The sequence below is a fragment of the Triturus cristatus genome, chromosome 9 (genome assembly GCF_964204655.1).
Source record: "Triturus cristatus chromosome 9, aTriCri1.1, whole genome shotgun sequence".
In the NCBI taxonomy this organism is placed as follows: domain Eukaryota; kingdom Metazoa; phylum Chordata; class Amphibia; order Caudata; family Salamandridae; genus Triturus; species Triturus cristatus.
The window spans coordinates 215980266-216000257 of record NC_140592.1 but is presented as its reverse complement, the minus strand read 5'-3'; the positions used below and the strand labels follow the sequence as shown (position 1 = coordinate 216000257).

The 19992-nt window shown below is 42.0% G+C and overlaps 1 protein-coding gene across 4 annotated transcripts in view; it reads left to right on the top strand.

The window, feature by feature from the left end:
- Positions 1–19992, top strand: part of FLNB (filamin B) — a 446441-nt gene that overhangs the window by 275369 nt on the left and 151080 nt on the right. For all 4 annotated transcript variants that reach the window (XM_085624763.1, XM_085624762.1, XM_085624761.1 and 1 more), the window contains exons 19-21: positions 14267–14384; positions 16889–17151; positions 18264–18861. In XM_085624763.1, the coding sequence (XP_085480889.1) occupies positions 14267–14384; positions 16889–17151; positions 18264–18861 (979 nt within the window). The remainder of the gene's footprint in view (positions 1–14266; positions 14385–16888; positions 17152–18263; positions 18862–19992) is intronic.

Genomic DNA, 19992 nt, shown 5'->3' with positions numbered 1-19992 from the left:
CCCAATTGACATCTGCATTATTGAACAAGCATTGGCAAAGGAAATAAGTCAGGCTGGCCATGACAGACTTTTTTTAAGACCATATTGCAAACATATACCTCAAGGTAAAAAGAAAACGAAAACAAATTACCACCTAAATCATGGCGGCCGTATGCTTCTGTTAAAAATGTGTTAAAAAAATAATTATTGCATGTTAGTAAAGCAGTATGAATGCTTGCTAGCAGGAAAGTGCACTTAAAAGAGAAATCCGTCATAGTTTTAATGCGTATCACAGGAAAATTTGATTCTAACTGATACAAAGAAAATGCACTTTTGGCTTTACTTTAATTTAAAGACGTATTTTAAACACACAAGTATGAATAAAAAGTAAAAGGGACACAAAATGGAATGAAAAAAGCATTGGCCGACCAGCCCTTTTGCACTTCTATTTAGGTGAATGTGCACATGCGAGCAGGCAAAAATACCATTACTCCCAGTGCAAGGAAGCCAATGCCTTAAGCAGGCTGTCCTTTTCATAGAAGCAGGGATAGCAGAGAGTGTTGTGTTGTGTGTTTTTAATGAGGATTTCAGATAGCATTGCAGGAATTGGTGTGAATCTCGATAGAATAGAACAGCAGCTTCTACACCAATTTTGATGGTAAAGTAATTATAGCAAGTTGATAGTAACAGAACCGTAGGCCCTAAGATCCTCTAAGCGAGGTCTTCACTTGTTCCAGTTCCCTTACCTGACTCCGCTGGGTCATGAATCCAAACACTGATTTGTAGTTCTTGTGATTTAATTTTGGAAATCACTTCTTTTTGCCCAAATTCTTTTTTGACTCAATTATTTTTTGTAGAACAGCAGCATGTCTGGAGACAGCAAATAACTGGATTGCTAACAAAGTGATCAGAATTACAGCACAAGAAATATAAAACTAAAACTTTGTTTCAAATTGTTTCTGGTCAAACACAGAGAGATGAGAAATGCACACAACAGGAAAGAAAACAAAGTGGAGTAGGTATCTGACCTGCTATCTGACCACTTATTATATGTTCCTCAAGTTTATTCATTGTGAGTATTGCAATGTTGTCACCAACATATGGTCTGAGTACCATGTTGGTCGGAAACTAAACCACCCAACTCCTTGTCAGATTCGGTTCCGACCGACTAAAGGTCGGCAGTTCCGCCCAACCGATTATGATGCTTCCGAACACCGTACGGAAGAACTTCCATTGACTTCAATGGGAGCCTGTGTTCCGACCAACAACACAGGCTCCTAGGGGGAAAATTGGTGTCTGCGGAAAACCTTGCATCCTGTCGCGGGCACTCCATGATGCCTGCCACACTGTGCATGGTTTTACAGGTGGGTCCCTTTGGTACCCACTCAACCCCAAACCGTGAGACTCAGGATGAAGTGGGGCCTGCTAGGGGTGCCAAATTCAGTTTCCGACAGCCTTATCGTGTCGGACCGACAGAGTTGGAAAGGCTGTTGGAATCCGTCATCGGTTAGTCGGAAATCTGTCCATTGAGCTGTACGAATCTGCTCCCACTGACTCAGATTCTCTGAATGCCGTGCGGAACTGATTTGGATTAACCGAACGGTTCCCCTTCGACCACGAGCATCGTAATCGGTCGGTTGGAAATGTTTCAAGATGATGGGTTCCGACACGGTCTAGGAGAATCCAACTGTCGGGTGGAGGTTTTCCGACCGACATCGTAATCAGGCCCATAGTGTCTGACAGAAATGTTTTGTCCTAAATATAATTTTCAAAAAATCTCCCATTGAAGGTAAGAATGGAATGATATTTTTGTAAGTGACTTTTCTTCTGCCACACAATCTCATTTATCTGCAGCCTTCATTGGTTCTTGTGTTTTGGAAAATAAACTCCTCTCAAAGCCTCCTGCAGCAGATGACTGTTTGGAACGGCGGTCACATGTAAAAATCACATGTAGCCTAGAGTATGACACATGAAAAATATTTATATGGTTTCTAAAACTGTCGCCTTGACATCGTAAACAATGCTTAGTCAACAGTAGTTGCAGACTTCCTCCCCTTCTTTAAATACCATTCAAAACCTCTTCCAGGTCTGGACATATTTGACTAACAGGGTTGAGATGTTTGAGGGAAAACCACAAGCAGTGTGAAGAAACAACAAACTTGCCGTTTCAGAGTTGTTTTAAGCTCTTCAGTTTGGTGACATTACCCTCTCCTTAATTGTCCCAGTAAGATAGCCCAGTGGACTAACGCATCCATTGCCGAGATCTTTGTGCAGCTTGGAGATCACAGGTTCTAATCCCACCCACTCCGCTTTTCATCCTTCATTGGTAGACAAAATACGTCCCATTGATGTGTAGTGATTAACACCTGTTGTCAGTGCCTAGAAACCAGAAGTGGTACACAATGCGTTAAATACATAGTTATTTGTAACCTTCCGCAATACCCTGCCTAGTATCCTGTAGTCAACTGAGCATGACGTCATTGTCTAAATTCATTTCCTGCGCTTTCCTTTGTAACAAGGAGCCTGGCCTTGCACAAGGGAGCCTTTTGTAGGTTATATTTCATCCAGAGGAACAGCTGCTCACAGAAGCAGGCCTGGTGGTATAAAAGCACGTGTTGGCAAAGGAGGAACACATGACGTCGATAGACATCGACACTGGACTTCCTAGAAGCAATACCTCTCGTTTCAGCACGTGCATTCTGTTGGCCAATTGGAATTTCTTTCTACTTTATCTGTTTTTTAACGCGCTTGGTTTGGCTTCAGTAGATGGATTGCGTTTGCTTTGCTAATTTTATTTGAAATGATGGGGTGAAAAGCCCGGAAGTGAGGCTGTGTAGGGACTTTTTCTGCTTTTATACAGTGGTAGCAGAACCAAGTCTGTCAGCTATCGGCTGTGTAAAATGAAACCACGACGCAGTCCATCCAGTTCCAGGCTACACGCGGCGAGTGAGCAATTCCACATGTGTGGTGTATATAAAAAAAAAAAACATTTATTTGTGTTTAACAATCAAAACCCTGGCCGTACAAGTTGACTGCAGCCAAACAGAACTCAGCCTAATAAAATGTTTAATCGAAACCGGTGATTAGCAAAGAATGAATTTGCAAAACATCGACTACAAAAACATTGGACGTTTTCAAGTGAAACTCTTTTGGCAGTAAATCTGCTGTGGTTCAGCATGAAAAAAAATGAAAATTAGTGCCTCGTGAAGGGGTATGGGAAATCTCAGCCAGGAAAAAAGGGTCTAGAAAGGCAAAACGCCATTAATGTATAATCCTCTCCCGCCCAGATATGTACTTGTCGGGGTGAAACCAGTACATTGAACCAGAGCAATCCATTTTAGTAGACGCAGCGCACGAAGGCCATTAATCTTCGACAATGTGTATATTGGCCCTGTGTGCAAGGGGGAGGGGCTGGAGGAACACAAGAATCCGTGCTTGGGGAAGCCGAGGAGACAGTGGGGCAGGCTCAGGGCGGGTCTGCCATGAACAGGGCTGCAGGGGCAATAAAGGGAAAGAAGCCATGTACAGAAAAGGGGGGTCTGGGGAGAGGAGGAACAGAGGCCACCCTGTGCCCACCACTGGGACGTTTAATATATTCAGTTACCCCATCAATCTTGAGGTGTCGCCCAGTCTGTAGTGCTGATTGTTGAACTCACAGCGGTGCCTGTTGGAATTATGAAGTGCAGAAAGAAAGTTGAACATAAGGAATTTGTTGACAGTGGTACTCAACAGTGAGCTTGTAACTCGGATGCAATAACTATGTGCAAAGCGATATAGTTATAACTACCCTAAGGAATGGCCTCAAAAATATCCTTCAATTTGTTTATAATTGCCGTAAGAACACTGCTTAGCTACAATGAGTATTAACAAACACAAGAGCAACCCATATGTCCCTGTGAACTGGGTATTTTGCAGTAAGCAAGTGAAAGAGACGAACTACATACGCTGGATTGAATTGATTAAGTCCCTCCTATACCCTGTTTCGATCAGTGGTTCAAGGTAGAAAACTGTGGAAATACGAGACTAACATTAGTTCCCAGATAATTGTCCTGAAGAGACGGTCTTACCCAATGTGGGTTGAAACGCCGTCGACACAAACCAAGAGAGAGCAAGAAAGATTTATGTTATTGTTGAATGCCTCTCATTGTTTTTAAGACCTTTCTTTGAATCTTTATTCGCTTATTTTTCACCTTGAAGGCTATGACCACTTCACTGGGTTCACTCTTTCACTTTCTACAATTGTGCCTGTAGTAACAAAAATCTGTGACCAAACTGTTTTTGTGAGGAAATTGTTATTCATAAAATAAATCATATTTACTTCGGCTGAAGTAAATAATTTTCCAGGTTACTGATTTAAAAAAAAAAAAATCTTTAATTTTTCAATTAATTTTTCAAATGATTTGAGATAATTTTCTTCTTATCTTTGTTTTTTTTCTGATTGAATCAGTTATGAGTATATAAATATTGTACTCCTTATTGAAAACGTGTTAATCGAAATAAGTTCCTTGTGGACACTGTTTGCTAACTACAATGAGTGGCTCTTGAAAGAAAAAGTTGCACTTTTTTATGAGTGATACAATGAGAACTTAATTTCTTATCAGAAAAACACCAAGTTAGAATTTCTAATTTGTAAAGTCAATTTTATTTGTCCCATGCTGCAAATAGGATTAGCATTTCTTCGCTGGAAAGGTTTGCATTTGATGCTTACTGGCATCCTGGGAGATGACCGCAGGTTCAGTTTGTTTTTTCTAAAATGGGACGATATAGTGCTGACCAAGGGTGGTCGCAAGCTGCTTACACGTTTTAACTAAAGTCCAAAAGGCCTAACAGCATCCTTTATTCTCTGGCCAGTGCTGACGCAGGCCCTCAGGTTACTTGAGGACAGTTGCACTATCAAGGTTTGATGGTCTCACCATGGGTGGAGCGCAGCAGCTGGACAGCAAACGGACAATATAAAAAGAGAAGTGGACAAAGCCCCAGATGAGCAGAGGATTGCCACTGAATTCTGGGGGTGCAGAAATCGAGGCCACGCTTTACCTCCATGGTGATGCTACCTTGAGTTAGCTGAACAAAAATGCTGATTTCTCAGTGAATAAAATCAGCAGTTTGGCGAAAAGGGTAAGAGGAAGCACAAGGGACTTTCCTGGCAGTAGAAGTGGGCCGACCTATAGAGGGTCCCGTAGACTTGCTGATGTCCTCTGAGAGAAATGGCAGCCAACACAGTTGACTATGACATAGAGGAAGGAGATTAAAAATATGCATCCTTCTGGTCCCCGATGGTGTGGCACCAACAAGGAGAATTGGCTAGCTTAATAGCTGACCCTGTGGAAGGTGTCTCCTCTCTCTTAGACTGCATGGAGAGACTACAAGGAACATTGACGGTAGCAGATACCAAAAGGATGAAGATAGGTTAATATTGGGCTCCTGGTGCCTGCAACAGAAAAAAAGTTAGAGGAATTTGCCCCGAAGGGATTGATATCAAATCAAAAATGGCAGATAGAATGCTAAAGGAAGAAGCAAAAGGCTGAGAGCCTAAGCCCAGGATCAGCTAAAAAGGGACGTGGTCGTGGAATCTCAAGTGTATGTGTAGCAAAACGTGGGGCCATGACAAGTTCATATTGGAGCTGGAAAGTAAATGAATCACTCTAAGTGAGAGTGTTAATAACTTGGCGTAGAGCAAAGTTGAAAGAAGCTGTGAAAGACCGTAAGTGAGGCCATCAAGAAACGCTGCCACTTCTGAAAGCAGTGGAAATGAACATGGATGCCAGCCTCAAAGAGAAATTAGCAAAGGCCCGTAGGGTGAAGCTTTTGGAAAACACTGTCAGAGTGACCGGACTCTTGGTGGGTTTGGGGTGCGACAAACAAATCCTGTTTATCACTGGGATGGAGAGATGAGACTAGAAGAGCACCCCATCTAAAGGAATTATTAACAAATTAACTTCTTGAAAGTAACATCCTCCCGCAAGCCAGAAGTGGATCCTTCCATAATGACCAAACTGACCGACCTGAGGAATACATGTAGAATTCCGAGTAAGACCTGCAAGACCCGTGGCCACTCAAGTGTATGAAGAGCCTACACTACCAGACAGAGCCCCTAAAATGAAGGAAAACAAGAGAATAAAGAACTATAAAAAATTGTTTCATAGCAAAATTGGTTCAGTTGGGCATTCTGCAGCAGGATAAGCTCAGTGTGTCGTGAGGAAAGAAGGACTACACCTTCTGGCATCTGGACAGGCAGATACCGTGTACAGCAATTACAATGAGGACTGGTTGTTGTTTAAGTGCAGTACAATAATTGCTGTGTTAATTGTTTGGCCATTTTAACTAAGGGTGGGAGGAATTTGCGAAATTGACTTTCGCAAACTATCGCGAAATTGCGCGAAATCTCCGCGAGCATGTGAAACTTTAGCGAAGATGCGGAGATTGATTTTCCCGCCCATTCGCGATGTGTTTTTGCGTGCTTGCGGGGAAATATATCTCCAACTTGCTAATGGGCGCGGCCATCTTGCTTGCGATGCTTATTTCCTGTTCGCGATCGCAATGACGTGTTCGTGATCGCAATCTCTTGCGGGATAGCGCGACCAGCTACCAACAATCCAACATCTTGTGGCGCGCGCGAACGGATAGGAAAACTTGCCGGCGAACGCAGGGACCCGGTAAGTCGCGATCGCGTGCGCGAGAATGCATTTTTAAAGCGCAAACAAGAAAAATACTTCCGTTTTGCGGCAGGTTGCGAAAGTTTTGACATTTTTTCGCGCTCTCTGCGGAATGCGAAAATGTCAAAATATCGCAAATTCCGCGAGCGGAACGAAATTTACCGCCCAGGCCTAATTTTAACATACAATTGGTTATTGCAATGTGTGACACTACAGATCAGCACCAACTGCATGCTGTTTACTGTTAGGGGGCATTTGTGATCTCAATTGCACACAGAAACATCACAAAGTTCTTCCAGTGGAGTTATTTGATCATGTATTGCTATTCTTTGGCCGACCTCTTGGAACCCACCAGGCCCTGCCTGCAGCACTGTCCAGCAGGTGCAGGGCCAGGGCCGCGCCTTTGGCCCTACTATATGTCCAGTATCCATGCTTACTGTGCCTAACAAGCAAGGCACTGTGCGAAACCTGGGTGTAAATGACATTTAGATTAACCTCCGAGTCCTTCAAAAGATCCCTATTCGGTCCTCTGCAAAAGTTATTAAATCAAAATAAAATGCGAATTAATGTAGATTTCAGTTTTGTTCATTCCAGTGAAATGCACAAAGACAAACTCTCAGTTACTTATAATGCATATGGGAGAGGTATTGTTTGACCAGTCAGAGTTTTAGTTAAATAAACTTATTGCAAATCTTTAAAAGACCTTCCCCTTCTTCCTAGATTTTTCTTTCTAAATTCATTGGTGTTTGGCAATGCCTAATGGTGCTTCAAATAGATTCTTCCCTTGCAGCAGTGATAGTCTCTTCTCCCTTTTTTGTATTCGCCAAGGTTTGCCGGGCTTCTGGGAATATCATTCTTTACCAGACCCTTTGTTGCTGTTTACCCACTTAATTTAGAGTTTGGCGGATGGGTTCTCCATCACAAATGTGAGGGATATCCCCTCCGCCTTATTACAAATGCATTACATCCTTGCTCTTGGAATAAGATGGGCAGCATCCATCACGTTTGTGACTGAGTACCCATCCGCCACACTTTGAATCGGGCCCTAAATGTTTTCTCTGGTGCCATGTTTGTCAGGGCCATATAAAACAGAAAAGAGTGGCAAAGCCTGTGCCAGTGGTATATGTGCAGGGAGAGGGGTGTATGGCGAGGGTCATGATTGTTCAGGTTTATGAGTTCATCCACTTGTTACTAACCTCCAGCTGCTATGGTTGGAACTGATTCTTCACCACATATTATCACACTAGCACAAGGTCTCAGTAACAAATTCACAAGAGATTGGATTGTGTGAGCTTCAGCAGAGGGAGACATCTATAGTGATAAAGGTATCACTCTGTGGAGGACACATTATTAGTTTTGCTACACGTTTCTTGTTTCTTTTGAGAGTGAGAGACTTTTTCTTCTAAGTGATCCCAGAACGAAGCCCTACTGTTTAAGGTGGTACAAAAAAACCAGGGTCCTGCGTAATCTTCCCCTGGTGGCCACCATGCAGTATGATTCACCTCTAAACATTGTGAAACAAACATTAGTAGGCCTTTTTAAAATATTATTAATTACCAGAATCTTTGTTGCTGTTAACTGGCTTGTTACACGTGCATTATAATCCTTTGGTGCTTATAATAAGGCGGACAGGATATTGGCCATGTTTATGATAGAGTAATGCATCAAATTCTCCAAATCTTTCCTTTGAGTGCACTTTAATTATTTATATTTTTACTTCATTGTTAGTCGTGCCGTAGATCTGACTCTTGAGTATTACATCAATACAAAGAATGGATGCCAATCTCCCTCTCTGTCTCCCTCTCTGTCTCCCTCTCTGTCTCCCTCTCTGTCTCCCTCTCTGTCTCCCTCTCCGTCTCCCTCTCCCTCTCCCTCTCCCTCTCCCTCTCCGTCTCCCTCTCCCTCTCCGTCTCTCTCTCTCTCTCTCTCTCTCTCTCTCTCTCTCTCGCTCTCTCTCTCTCTCGCTCTCTCGCTCTCTCGCTCTCTCTCTCTCTCTCTCTGTTTTAATTTTGCTCTGATTCTGTCCCTCAACCCCAACACTGTGATGGTAAAGGAGCCAAGGAGTTCTTTGTAAATGGATTCTCCTTAAATATGCCCCTGAAAACGTGATCTAATGGCTAAGTTGCTATCCGTGGAGATACACGTTTTAATTATTGCTTTACCACTTGACCGAAATGGTCCGATCCTGGGAAAGCACTTGTGGGACATTAGGGTTAGGCAGAATTGGGACATCCATCAAAACTGATAGATATGCCATCCATTCATTCATTCATTCCTCTATTCTCTCTCCATGTAGATGTTGAGCAAAACTATGATTCCGACAGCACCGCCACCAACATAAATGTTATTGTAGAAGGTGCCTTATTTAGGGCATTTTTTTGTTGAGTATGATGGTTGTGGACAGGAAAGAACTAAATATATTCGCCCTATTCAGTGATAAATTAAATCTCTATGCACAATAGTTACATTGTTTTTTATGTTCCAAAAACATGCATCACTTTGAGGTTCATCTTTTAAAAGCAAAAAAATACCAACCAGTTCGTCATGTTTTTTAGCGTGGTGGGCCAGCAGCATTGTTTTTCTTATTCTGAAACAGCTCCCATCATGTAGGAGGAAGAAGGTTTACTTAAAAAAAAAAAAATAAAGGCAGGCGACTTGGCAGTCGCCTCTGTGTTGGGGCAGGTTGTAGCGGAGCTGGCGAAGGCTGTACCTGCGCTGTCCCAGCTGTTTGGCTCTCTACCTCCATCTGCCTCAGTTTCTTTAACAAAATTGGCTGTTCTTTCATACTGACCAGGCATCAGCAGTAAGTTCTGTGTGTGTGTAAGTATATGTGTATAGATATATAAGATGTAGATATATATACATAGATCTATAGATATAGATTCATAGCTATAGAATTATAGTTATAATACCTAGTGGTGGTTGCCAATGAGTATAGATAGGGCCACATTTCCGTAAGATTTTTGAGAAGTTAAGGCGCAAGCCTCAAAAACGTTGTATATTTCGCAGCGCAGAGGATCCACGGGCCCGATAAATCTCAAGATGACATCTGATTGACTGCCACCACATCAACAAAGATGTGATGTCAGCCATTTTATGATTCTGGGACTCAGCTTCCTGTCCTACAACAAAGTTTGAAAAAAATATAGGAGGCAGGGCAGGGCATGGATGTACTGCTAAAAACCTCACATATTACATCACTCATGGCATGTTCTAGGACATCATTGATAGCATCACTGCTACTCTGAAACATCATATCAGCTTGTTAGATGCCCTCCATAAAATCTTTTGCAAAAAGGTATTTGTTCATCCTATGGAGTGGACTGAAGATCAGAAAGTATTATCGAACTTCCAGGCGGGTTTTAAAAGTCAGTTCAACTGACCGCGTCTTTTGCTTTATTTGCATTTACTAGAAGACAGTTCTCAATGATGGGGGCAAACATTGTTGCCTTCATCGATTTACATGCTGCTTTTGATTTGGTCCCCAGAGCTAAGCTCTGGAAGGCCCAGAGGAGATGGACTTTCCAGATAAAGTCTTGGTTATCTTAACACGTATTTAAGCCAAATTTTAAGGTGGGGTGAGCTCGGCCAATTGACTGAGCCCTTCAGTATAAATTGAGGTGTCCAACAAGGGTGTATATTGGCACCCATCCTCTTTGCGGACAATACCCTGTTCCTTTCAACAGCTTCTAAAGCATTTTAATATGTTGTGTTCTAAGAGGAGGTTGGAACTAAATAGCTCCAAGACAAACTTTATGTTCTTTGGTTCAGTCAGGCAAATAGGTATGACAAGGAAAATGAGAGTGGGCAGCAACACAATCAACCAGGTACACTACTTCGATTATTTGGATGTGAGACTCAAGCAAAACTTAAATTGGGGAATGCAGCTCCAGAAATCGCTTGCAACACTAACACATTATTTAGCCTCCATTTTAAAAATCCACAGGAAAACGTTATCTAGGAGTATGGCACCGTCCTTATAAATAAACAGTATGAAAGCTCTAGGTGCGGCCCTATCTGGTTGTGAACTTTGGCGTTCTGCCAGCATCCATTTACTTACTTCAGTAGAGGATAGTTTCCTCAAGTCGTTGTCAGGCCTACCGGCAAGTACTCCTTTGATCCCTCTTTGTTTTGACTTGGCCCACAGGCGTATTCCCCAGAAAACTGAGTGTACAATGCTTATTTTTTGGCATCAACTATGGACTTTGGCAGAGTAAACCTCCACCCGATTGGAGCTGAGAAATGTGATGTCCACAAGTTGTGTGCGCAAAATTCTCTGGCTGAATTCTATACGCCTGCTTTTGGAAACATTGAGGCTCCAAGACTTTTGGGCTTCTCCCAAAGACCTATGTACAGTGAATAAGATCAGGCTAAAAGGAATCTATTGAGAATGTGTTACTTAGCAGATAAATCTCTCTAGTAGAGAAGGTAAGGGACCTCCTTGATGTCAAACCCCTGCCCTGATATGAACCAACTATAGATGAAATCACCCTTCCTTTGGCACGCAAACTGTATATCCAGTTTAGACACAGGACTCTTCTGACCAAGCAATTTTGGCGTACATGATCGAGAGATGTTATTGGGGATGACCTATACCCAGTCTGCAGAGAGGCTACGGAATCATTGACGCACATATTGTTCTTTTGCCCCGAGTACTGTGCCCAAATGATTACATGGTTAGTCCCCCTGTGTAGGAATTTGGGCACTGGCCTTTATTTTGAGGCATTTATAATCCTCTATGCAGACCTAAACAGATTGATGGTTTTCTCAGTTTCCAGATTCCTTTTGTCTGTGTGGCTGAGGCGCACCAACTTTATCAAAGCAGCTGAGGATAGAGCAGAGCTCAGATAAACCCCAGAATAGTGTGTGGCTGGATGCTGCTAGCTATATTGTGTCTGGCCCAGTTTCTTATTGCAAATTTGCACATTTTGTGGTCTAGCACTTTAACTCCAATCTGTCATTGCTGATAGAGAAATAGGGCCTACCACCATTTGTTTTTTAAATGTTTTTAGCTTCAAAATGCATTCAACTTATGTGGGTCTTATTCTTGCTATTCATTTTTTAAATTTCTGTATGTCCTGACCAGTCGTATGATACGAAATGCTTATTTGATCTATGATAACGTATATATATATAAACAATACCCTTTCAGGCTTACAGTACCACATCCACATAAATTATGCAAAAAAGAAGCAGAGAATTATGGGTAGTTCTCAAGTTTAGGTGGAGAGCGGCTCATGTATAGAGCACTCAACAACACCAGCGGCACTATATGTTTCCTGCTTTCCTCAATTATATGTATGTATATATATATATATATATATATATATATATATATATATATATATATATATATATATATATATATATATATTCTTCCAAAGTTCGTCCACAAAGCAGAGGCGCACACAAAGGCAAGCGGACCTAACCTGAATTGAAGAGTCCTTTATTCAGCAAAACAGGCAGCGCACTGAAACATTTCCTTTTCAAACAGCATTGGCAGAAGCTGAAGAACACGTGTCCCCAATCAGCTGCTTATATCACCCTCAAATGGGTCACGCTTAATGAGTGCTTCTGGGACTCGTAGTCCTGCCGTTTTGATTTGACCCTTCGTGGGTTCTGCCATCAGCATAATATAGTCACAAAGACTCCCAATGGAGCCTTCAGTGCGTATGCCTGTTAAAATCCATGCATGGCTTGTCTTCCTGCAAAACGGACCCAGCGTATCTGAGTCACAGTCCATAACATTCTCAGTGGTGGTGCTGCCTCTCCGGCCCGGACCGGCCAGTTCAATCCTTCCAAAGTTTGTCCACAAAGCAGAGGGGCACACAAAGGCAAGCGGACCCAACCTGAATTGAAGAGTCCTTTATTCAGCAAAACAGGCAGCGCACTGAAACATTCCCTTTTCAATCCCTACGCGTTTCGGAGCCCTGCTCCTTGCTCACGGGAAACAGCATTGGCAGAAGCGGAAGAACATGTGTCCCCCATCAGCTGCTTTTATCACCCTCCAGTGGGTCACATTTACTGAGTGCTTTTGGGACTCGTAGTCCTGCCATTTTAATTTGACTGAAAAGGAAATGTTTCAGTGCGCTGCCTGTTTTGCTGAATAAAGGACTCATCAATTCAGGTTGGGTCCACTTGCCTTTGTTTGCGCCTCTGCTTTGTGGACGAACTTTTGAAGAAATATAAATATATACACACACATACATATATATACACATTTATATTCCTTTTTTTAGTTATGATTTTCATGTTTTTCTTTTACAAGCTGAGAAGACAGCTAAAAACTTCTATAGTCGAGACCTAACCATTTACATAGTGATAGTGTGGCAAAGTGCTTGACCTCGTGGCGACACAACTTAAGCAATATTCCATTCTAGCCGCATCTGCTAGTCTTAACCATTCATCAGAAGCAGCTTGAATTAAGCGGGGAAACATTTAGAATGAACTGTATTGGTATTACAAACGCATCAGTGAGTTTCTTTCTCACAGGACAATTCTAATTAAAGTAGCACACTCCAAAGTATTAGACAGACTTCCCTGGGGATGGCGCCTTGAGACTTTTTGCCACATAACTCAGTAAATTCAGGAAGCGTGAAAAAGCCCTTTACCTCAAACTGTGTTAAATGTTTTTATTACCTAGGCGGTGCTAATGTATTGGTCTACTGTTTGACATACTGCAGTATACAAAGGGGATTTTTAATGTCGAGGCAGCTATTGCACGAATCTATACATTTTTAAATATTTATATATTTAAAGGTTTTTAAAATATACTTCTAAACGGGTCTTCTTTGCACTTCCAGCTGTCTTTGAGCTGTATGTAAATCTGAGGTGTGGGTTCCTACGTTTGGTTCTGCAAATGTCAGAGCTAGAGGCTACAGTGTCTGAAAATGATTTGTTCAATCTAGCCTAGATGCATTAAAGAATTATTTTGCGGTTGCAAAGTTTGCGATTTTAAAAATAACTGGGGTTGCATCCCTGAATGAAATCCCCTTTTGTTTTTCAGATAAAGATTTCTGAATAGCAAAAAGAGGTTTTCAGATCGCAGTTAGGAAGGGCTTAAAGGTACATCTCCTCCTCATGTGATTTGAAATTAGATGTATCAATAGATTGTGAACACAATTGTGGTTGCAAACCATTCAAATGTCACTGATTCCTCAAACGGTTCGCAGAGGGAACGCTGTCCTCATTGGACAGCTTCCCCACTGGGAATCATGTTATGTGGCCTGCTTCTCTTAAGATCTTCCCAAAGAAGCAAACTTTTATTTAAAAAAAACAATAACACCTATTTTTTTAAAATCAGCAGCTCTACCTTTATGGAACAAGGTGGCTGCTTTTACATAAATGGTTTCCAGTTTGGGTATGGAGGCACCGGGATGGTGGGCTGCTGTTCCTTGAAGGCCACTATTCCTGTGTTTGTAGCTACTCGTTAGACAGGTCCTTTGGCGACTGGAGATTTTGCGATGCAATCTGTTAGATCATAGTTCCCATCAGGTCGCTAATAGTCAGAGTGCATCTTTGTGACCACTGTTTGCAGCCTAACCCTTTGTTCATCCGGCCCATTCAGGTGGGAATGTGTGAGGCATTGTAGTCCGTCATGTTTAACAATGAATGTGACCCTTTCTTCCCAGGGCAACATGCAAGTTTCCATTGAGTACGGCGGAGATCCGGTTCCAAAAAGTCCATTCAATGTGGGAGTTGCAGCCCCGCTGAACCTGAGCAAGGTTAAAGTCAGTGGACTTCAAAGCAGTGAGTAAAATGATCACCAGAGCACAGAGTTTGGCTTTTTGCAAATAGTTGCTCGAGGAGAGGCAAAGTCAATTCACTTTGTGTTCCGAAGGTGCCATCTGCAGTTGAAATTGTTTTATCCCAATGTGCTGGGTTTGGATTAGCCCAGAGACCAATTATGCCACAGGAATTGGCATAATTTCGGGAATTTGCCTTTAAGATTGTTGCACGAAATTCCCAAAATTACGCCATTGTCATGTTGCGTAGTTACATGTCATTTGCAGCAAAAGTTTATTGCGAGCGCTGAGGAACAATGCAAACAGCCAGAACGCGTGCAGGTTTAGCTCACAGCACTTGTCTATTTTGGGTTATTTTTTTTTGTGTGAAATGTGTCTTTGTGTCAAAAAAATGTACAAAAATAAAGCACTACATGACAAATTTGTTTCTCACATAAGTAGGTGTAATTTTCTTGAAATGTTGCTTACGTGCGTGAAAACAAATTATACAAATTCCACACAATTCATTTAGGATTAGTGTAATTTTTTTTCCAACCATGGACCTTACTGCTGGGGTACATTTACAAGTATGGCAGACTTTATGGCAGTGTATGAGCATGGCTGGGGACATGCATTTTGCTAGTAGAGGGGTTGCCGTTCTGAAGGTGGCAAACCCTCACCAGTTGTAACTTTGTGCGTAAACACAGCCTGTCACAATGGAGTTTCATTCTCACTTGTTAGGACCTACACAAACTGGGAATGTTACCGCAAAAACAGCAAGCGCAAATTACATTTGCACCAGATGTACAGATTGAGATTTAAAACTGAGAATAACATGTGAAAATTATGGCCAGGCTTGCACCCTTACCCCTAGCACTGTGGTTTGCACTCTCTAGTGCCTTGAGGTAGGACCGGTCTCAATGACCTCATCACTCACTCAGTAGATTTTGTCTGCCTCTGAGGTTAATTGGGTGTTTTGTAAGGATATTTTCCTACCTAGACACTATTCCAGGAAATGGAAATAAACTTAGATTTTCAAATGCACAATGCTTAAAAGTGAGTGTAATCCAGCAGGAATATGCATGGATACTCACCACGTGTGTAGAATTGCACGTATGCTCTTGTGGATTGGCAATCCCTTAAAGTCCGAAATCTGTGCAAATTGCGCACGGAGCCCTGTGATGCTTTGACGCCTGATTTACAAGAGTTTTCAAACTGTAGGTCACTAAAATGTGCTAGATTTATAGAGAGAAGTTCATGTCTGTAACAGCTATTCTGCCTCTCGGTGGTCCCTGGGCTCACGAAATGCCTTTACCATCTGGACTCACACGTGTCGTTCAGACTGCAGTGTAACTTACCCCAAAGCACAGGAGCTTTATTCTGTGGATTTGTAAGTCGCCCAAGAACTGGCTAGCACCACCTCACAACTTCCCCATCAAAAGAATGAGGAATTGTGTCAAAATGTAATGTACAGTAAACTTTAGAAATGTACTTCTTCTGTTGCCTCTTAAAACACCAGATTAGATTCTTGAAGCGTGTTAGTCGCTGGTGGGCCCTGTTGTGCTTTTTCAGTTGCCATGGTCTCATTTTTTACTTTTTATCTTATTTTAGATACTTTGGTATTTTATCTTCAGTAGGTGCTCTATATCTGATTGCTCTTTTGAAATTGCAAATACGTTTGTTTATTAGCAAGCACTGAATATGGTAGTCAGTACCTGGAAACTGAGTCTGGACCCTAGTAACTCATCCCATTACTAAGGCAAAGATGAGTTCTGGCATTCATTCTTAATTTTAGTTTTCTCAGCGCAGACGAGGGAAAGAAAGGGTTAGCTCTTGTTACTATGATTTTCTGATTGAATCATGGAAATGTTCAGTTAGTTCGTGTACTCTTGCGACATTCAATAGATAGTGGATACTTTACATCGTGAAGTGTCACTTGTGGTCAGTCTGACCTTGATGTGCTTCTGCACAGTTTCTTAGACATGTTTCAAAATGGTGGAGATCCAAGTGTCTGATGCAGGGTCTCATGTTTTTTTTCTTCTCAATTTGTTGGCCACATTGGTGCTCAGCACCGATGGGCAACAAAGGTGCCTATACTCTCCGCTTGTATCAAACTGAATAATCCATTTCTGGACCTGGTAGCAAAGAAGTGGTAGTTTCCACCTATTTGGAAATCAGAAATAGGTAATATATAAGCTATGCAATTGTACAGTAAAGTTTTGAGTAAGATGATGTACTTTAGTTTGCACTTAGTAGTGTGGTTGTAGTGTACGCATGATTGACTGGACGTCATTAATCTCCCCATTGCTGTCTCTGCCATAGGAATATTTGTCCCAATTCATTTTCAGAGGTATACTAGCACAGTCGGATGCACATCGTGTGATTAGGAAGTATGTTGGTTTTGGTCACCTGATTTTGTACGTCCCGTTCAAAGCAGTGGTACCTTTTCCACGTTCTTAAGTGAAGCTCTGAGGTCCAGGTTGCAGTTGTTCAGTAATTGAAGACTTTCTGATTTCCATTCCTTTCTAGGAGTAGAAGTTGGGAAGGACGAAGAGTTTACAGTGGATACAAAAGGAGCTGGTGGTCAAGGCAAACTGGACGTCCTGATTGCTAGCCCTTCCAGAAAAGCCGTCCCGTGTCTTGTTGAGCAAGTTCCTGGCAAAGAGCGCAGTGTTGCTAAGTATATCCCAAAAGAAGAAGGTCTTTACGTGGTTGATGTGAGTTATGATGGTAATCCAATTCCTGGAAGCCCTTACACTGTGGAAGCAACATTGCCGCCAGATCCCAGCAAGGTAAACTGATCATTTGTAGAAGTATTTTTAATGTATATTTTTCTAAAAGCAGCTATAACTTTCTTACCTGGATCCTCGTGCCAAGATGATGGGTCTGTAATAATTTCATTAGGAATATTTCTTCTGGTATTGCAAGTAATAATGTAGGATTGTTAAATACAGAGCATGTCAATTGCACGAGTAATTATTGCCCATCTCTTGATTTAAAGCCTAGCTAGGGCAGAACGTCGCATATAAAAAGGTAACAGAAAAGAATCTTAAGTTATTCACTGTTTCCAAGGTATATAATACTATCAGCTTGTGAATTTGCCAGAGCTGTCGTTCTCCCGCTAACAGCCCCTTACCCAATCAGGTGTCTGGCATCTTCAGTTGGGCCTTGCTGGTAGTTGTAGAATGTATTGCAAGCAACTTTATTGGCTCACCTGCCCAACAATCCTGAGGAGTTTCTAAATGTATTTCTATAAGAAGAGCATTGAATTATTTCCCCATGTGTTACGAAAGGCTGGTTTTGGGAAACTGAGGCGCTAGCAAAACGGAGAGAAGATCACAACTAGCTCCCTTCAGTAGAAGGTCCTTCAGAGGGCGGTCTGCCCTCCTTCAGCACTCTATGCTATTCGTTGTGATGATAACTGCCCTCAAAAAGGCTAACGATCATAAGAGATCTTTAAATGACAAGGCACTGATGGTAAAGTGTTACTTGCTTTTGTTAAGTAGCTTGAGAATTCATTAGCTCACTTAGAAAGGTGGCTGGTGAGAATATTATTGTCGCTTATAGAATTATACATAATTTTGGTGCAGATCATGGATTACATTTTGCACAAGGTTGTAGACTTCAGATTATAAACACAGTGAGAGCGCTTTATCTGACTTTCTGACCCCTGTAGGTCATGATTTACGCATGATTTTACTCTTACTTCTCGGCACCTTCCTACTGACTCATATAATGTGCGACTCATGTAATATGCCCGACTAAAACTGTTTTGCACAGGAGTAAATTGTTCTATTGGAGACAAAAACGACAGACCTACTTTTTTGCAATACTTGTGTTTAAGTGGGTATTACCGTTTGCTTCTGAGAGTAATTGTTTTGTTTTCTGTATTATTTAATCACAGGTGAAAGCTTATGGCCCAGGCCTGAAAGGTGGCCTTGTTGGACAACCAGGAGAGTTTTCAATTGACACTAAAGGTGCTGGGACTGGAGGTTTGGGTCTTACTGTGGAAGGTCCATGTGAGGCCAAAATTGAATGCTCAGACAATGGTGATGGGACTTGTTCTGTCTCCTATTTACCAACCAAGCCTGGGGAATATTTTGTCAACATCCTGTTCGAAGAAACCCACATCCCTGGTTCTCCATTTAAAGCAGCCATTGAGATGCCATTTGATCCCACCAAGGTGGTTGCAACCGGTCCTGGCCTTCAGCGTGGGAAGGTTGGAGAAGCAGGACTTCTTAATGTTGATTGCTCCGAGGCAGGGCCGGGGAATCTAGCCATGGAAGCTGTATCAGATTCTGGGGTTGCGGCTGATGTGTTGGTCCAAGATAACAAAGATGGAACTTATGCAGCCACCTATGTCCCCCTTTCTGCTGGGATGCATACACTTTCTATGAAATATGGTGGAGAACCAGTTCCAAATTTCCCTGCACGTGTGAAAGTGGATCCAGCTGTAGATACTAGTAAAGTGAAAGTATTTGGCCCGGGAATAGAAGGGAAAGGTAAGTGACATTAATATTTTAAGCAAAGTTTATTTCTGTTTACTAGAGTTTGTATGGCCACACACAACACTTCGAAGTACAACATAGATTTAGAGAGTTGGGACAGTCAGAGGATCACAAGCGGCAAGACCGAGCTTCTATTCAAACATACACATTCTTGTGAGTCAGGAGCCCTTGTGGAGTTCCAACTGCGTGGGCCCCAAATGGCAAATATGCTTTCAGTTATCCTGAGGTGAAGGTGAGACAGGAAAGCCATGTGATCCACTCGGCTCTAGCTTTTGATGTGCCTGGTCATTTACAAACTGGTAATTGAGCTTTCATTACTGTAAGGCAATGAAACATTGAAGCCACTCGAGCATTCCAGACAAGGTAACTCCCTTGATACCCCACGTCAGCCATTCTTTGAAAACATTATAATACTGCTTAGAAAGACTGGCATCTCTACAAAAAGGGAGGGAATGCCAAGCTTGAAATTTACACCATTTCAGTTTCTAGTCACTAACATCTCCCCTATTATTGATATCTGAGTTTGCACTGAGGTCATGAAGGCTGACTCTGTATGTAAACTTACTTTAGAAAATAACGCTTTATAATCAAGGCAATAAAAGTTGTAGTGCATAAGAAGGATTTTGAACACGCTCTTCTACTGCAAGGTGTCACATTGGGACCTTTTCTGTTTTTTTTTTTTTTTACATCGCCCAAGTGATTAATTGGTAGCCTTCAGGTGCGTAAACTTGAATATCTACTCATATATTGTGCTGTGCTAGGTGAAATTACATTTAAGGCACCGGCCACACCAGTTCTTATTTCTGCACCTGGATCTTGGGCATATGTTTTGAGGTTAGACTCGCTCTCCTTTGAATGTAATCCCCTTCCTGGTGACTTTCGGAGCACTATCCATTAACATCTCTACAAGCAATAAAACCAAGCGAGGCCAGTCCCTAATCCCTAAGCTTCTTCTAAATGCATTTGTCTCTTAGATCAGAATGAAACAGTCTGAACATGAGCACCGATCCACCAAAATGCCAGGGGAGTAAAAGTGACATCACACCATTTCACCTTAAGGACATTACAAGAAATGACATCATATGACTTTTGACCCTTAAACATCCCAGGACGTGATGTCACATG